Consider the following 3,061-nt stretch of genomic DNA (forward strand, 5'->3'; position numbering starts at 1 on the left):
TTTTATAAAAAAATTAATTTGTTCATAAATTACAATAATTTCAAAAAAAATGTTTCATCGATTAAATGAACGCTCTAGAATAAAAACAACTTATTGTTTACTCGCATATCGAAACGGAACTCAAAACGGGTGCATATTAAAGCGAGACAATATTTAGTTATCATAGGAATAGAGAACATTGGCTTTTTATTATGCGAAATATGTAAGTTTTATTTTGTGCTGATAACTAGATTTCGAAAACTTCATTTTTTGAACGAAACATTTTCGTTGTAAACCATCGATAAGTCTAAGTGCCACTTCAGGTTGTTCGATTCATATTATGATTTAAAAGCGATAAAACGGTGAGTTTTTAACTAATCATGGGCAAATACATTTTTCGAAGTTACCAAAATCGACACGACTACAGAATAATGATAGTGTGTAATCTCGATTTCATCGTGATTATTTCATTTTTTTAAGAAGCTCTTGAATAAAATATATATATCCGCTTAAATAAAGCAGAAAATCATTAGTATTTTACATTCCATTTGAGAAAAGGCGAATTTTTGTAATTAGTGAAAATTGTAGAAACTCAATTAAATTCCACTGAAATTATTGTAAAATAAAAAAAAAACCTCCTTATAAAGTGATTTGTGTGATTTGATTGTGTTTTCGTCCAGTGATCATTAGTTATTGACGATGAAATTGAAATATTTGCTTGTTTTGATATTTTTGTGTGTCGATGTGAATGCCAGACCATCTGATTTAGAACAAGAGCTGTTCAAAGCCGTTCAAAATGGTAATTTTTAACTATCATTGGCAATATATGGAAAAAAGAGCATCGACAAGTATTTCCACACTACTACTTGATAAATTACATTATGATCCATTTCTAACCAACATTATATGTGTCTTTTAGGTGATATTGAAGAATGTAAAACTCTAATCGAAAATGGAGCGAATGTAAATGCAAAATTTGCCGAGGAGCTGGGGTACTTACATTATGCTGCTAGCTGGGGTACTTCTTCAATTTTCCAAAATTCAAATCAGAAACAAATATGCTTCTAAGTGCTTGGACTTACCCGATTTCATAATTTTTAGGTCAGGTAGAAATTATCAAGCTTTTAATCGAACATGGTGCCGACGTACATGCCGAAGCACAGAACAAATTTACACCGATTTTCTATGCCGCTGCGAAAGGTACACTTGTTCAATGTTCATAAAAGGTTAAGCTTGTAAAATGTCATACTTTCCAGGCAAAACAGGAGCAATCAAGGTTCTAATCGAAAACGGTGCAAATGCAAATGCTGAAGCTGAAAAAAAGCAGTCACCACTTCATAAAGCCACGGAGTATGGTAACTATGCAATGTTCTAAATTAAAAGGAACTATTTCCAATGCAGTTAAATTTTATATTTCATACTTTGTAGGTCGCATCGATGCAATCAAATGTCTAATCAAATACGGAGCAAATGCGAATGCCGAAGATGAAAAAAAACAAACGCCATTATACTTTGCTATTAATGCTGGTAATTCTAGCGAACATTGCCGAAACTAACAGGAATGAAGTTAATTCGTTTTATGAATTTCAGGTAAAACTGAAGTATGCAAAACTCTAATTGAAAATGGGGCAAATGTAAATGCAGAAGATAAAAATAAGAGAAGCCCTCTTCATTGTGTTAGCAGCATTCCATGGGGTAACTGCACACTTTTTCGGATTTAGATGAATGATTTTCTGCGAATTTTTAACAATATCCATTGAATTTAGGTGAAATGGCAATAATGCAACTTCTAATTGAAAATGGAGCAAACGTTAATGCCGGAGATAAAGACCAAGACACTTCTCTTCACTATACTCAAGTTTGGGGTGTGAAATTTCATCAAAATGTGAATGAAAAATTCTTAATGTTATTTAATTACATCAATTTTCATGATTTTTAGGTAACATAGAAGCAATCAAATATCTAGTCGCGCACGGAGCTAATGTCAATGCTGAAAATAGCGATAAACGTACACCACTACATGTAGCTGTCAGCGGGGGTATACATTTTTAAATGAAAGTAAATGAATTTAAATCACATCGATTTTCACACTTTCTAGTTCAAACCCAATCAGTGGAGTTTTTGATAGAAAGCGGTGCAAATGTGAATGCCAAAGATCATATGGGCGAATCACCGATTTTTACAGCAACAGCAAAAGGTTTGTTGGTAAAACAAGACACTTGTAATCTCTTATCACATCCAACGTCTTTTAGGCCACCTAAAACAAATCGAACTTCTTGTTGAAAATGGAGCAAATGTAAATGAAGAAAATAAAATGAAAGAAAGTCCCATTCATCAAGCTGTTAGATGGGGTAATTCTACAATTTCTTTTTAATTCTTCTTTTTCAGAAAGAAAAATTTCAATTTTTATTCTAATCTTTTAATTTTATCGACTTCAAGACTTTCCCGTTCAAACAGAGGTTATAAAATATCTTATCGATCATGGAGCGAACGTTAATGCCACAGATGAAAATAAACAAACTTGCACTATGAAAGCGGCTATGAAAGGATACCTGGAACAAATCAAATGTTTAGTCGAACATGGAGCAAATGTTAACGCCGTAGACAAAGACCAACACACTTCGCTGTATTACGCTGTTCAAAATGGTAATTGTTGACATTTTTAAGAAAGTTTTTTTCAGTGATGTAAACCATATTATTACTTTCATGGTTTCTAGGCCGCACAGAAGTAGCCGAATATCTACGAGAATATGGTGCCAATTTCCATGCTAAAATGTAGTGGCTAAAGTAAAATTTAATTATGTCAGAATTGAAGTCGTGTATAATCGTGTTTATCAAGAAATAAAATGATTGTGATTTAGATTTATGGGTTTTTTGATAAATTAAACATTTACTAACACATTATCACACCATGCGAAAGAGTTTTATTGTAAACAATTGATAAGTTCAATAGCCACTTTAGAAAACTTTTTGCAGATGACTTGAAATTGATTCGAAAAATACAATCGCCCAGTGATGCCATTACTTTCCAAAATTCCATTGATCAGTTGAATGATTGGTGCACTGAAAACAGCCTATATCT

General features: G+C 32.5%; 1 protein-coding gene across 1 annotated transcript; it reads left to right on the forward strand.

Moving 5' to 3' along the window:
* Positions 1–491: 491 nt before the first annotated feature.
* LOC116349029 (putative ankyrin repeat protein RF_0381) lies at positions 492–2,841 on the forward strand. The gene is made up of 12 exons (XM_031780283.1): positions 492–778; positions 899–997; positions 1,081–1,179; positions 1,236–1,334; positions 1,408–1,506; positions 1,570–1,674; positions 1,746–1,844; positions 1,919–2,017; positions 2,078–2,176; positions 2,232–2,330; positions 2,419–2,625; positions 2,697–2,841. The coding sequence occupies exons 1-12, from the start codon at positions 679–681 to the stop codon at positions 2,756–2,758; spliced, it is 1,266 nt and encodes a 421-aa protein (XP_031636143.1). The 5' UTR covers positions 492–678; the 3' UTR covers positions 2,759–2,841.
* The last annotated feature ends 220 nt before the right edge of the window (positions 2,842–3,061 follow it).

This window comes from Contarinia nasturtii, unplaced genomic scaffold (genome assembly GCF_009176525.2).
Source record: "Contarinia nasturtii isolate CC-2019 unplaced genomic scaffold, AAFC_CNas_1.1 Cnas_scaffold_2775, whole genome shotgun sequence".
NCBI classification, from domain to species: Eukaryota; Metazoa; Arthropoda; class Insecta; order Diptera; family Cecidomyiidae; genus Contarinia; species Contarinia nasturtii.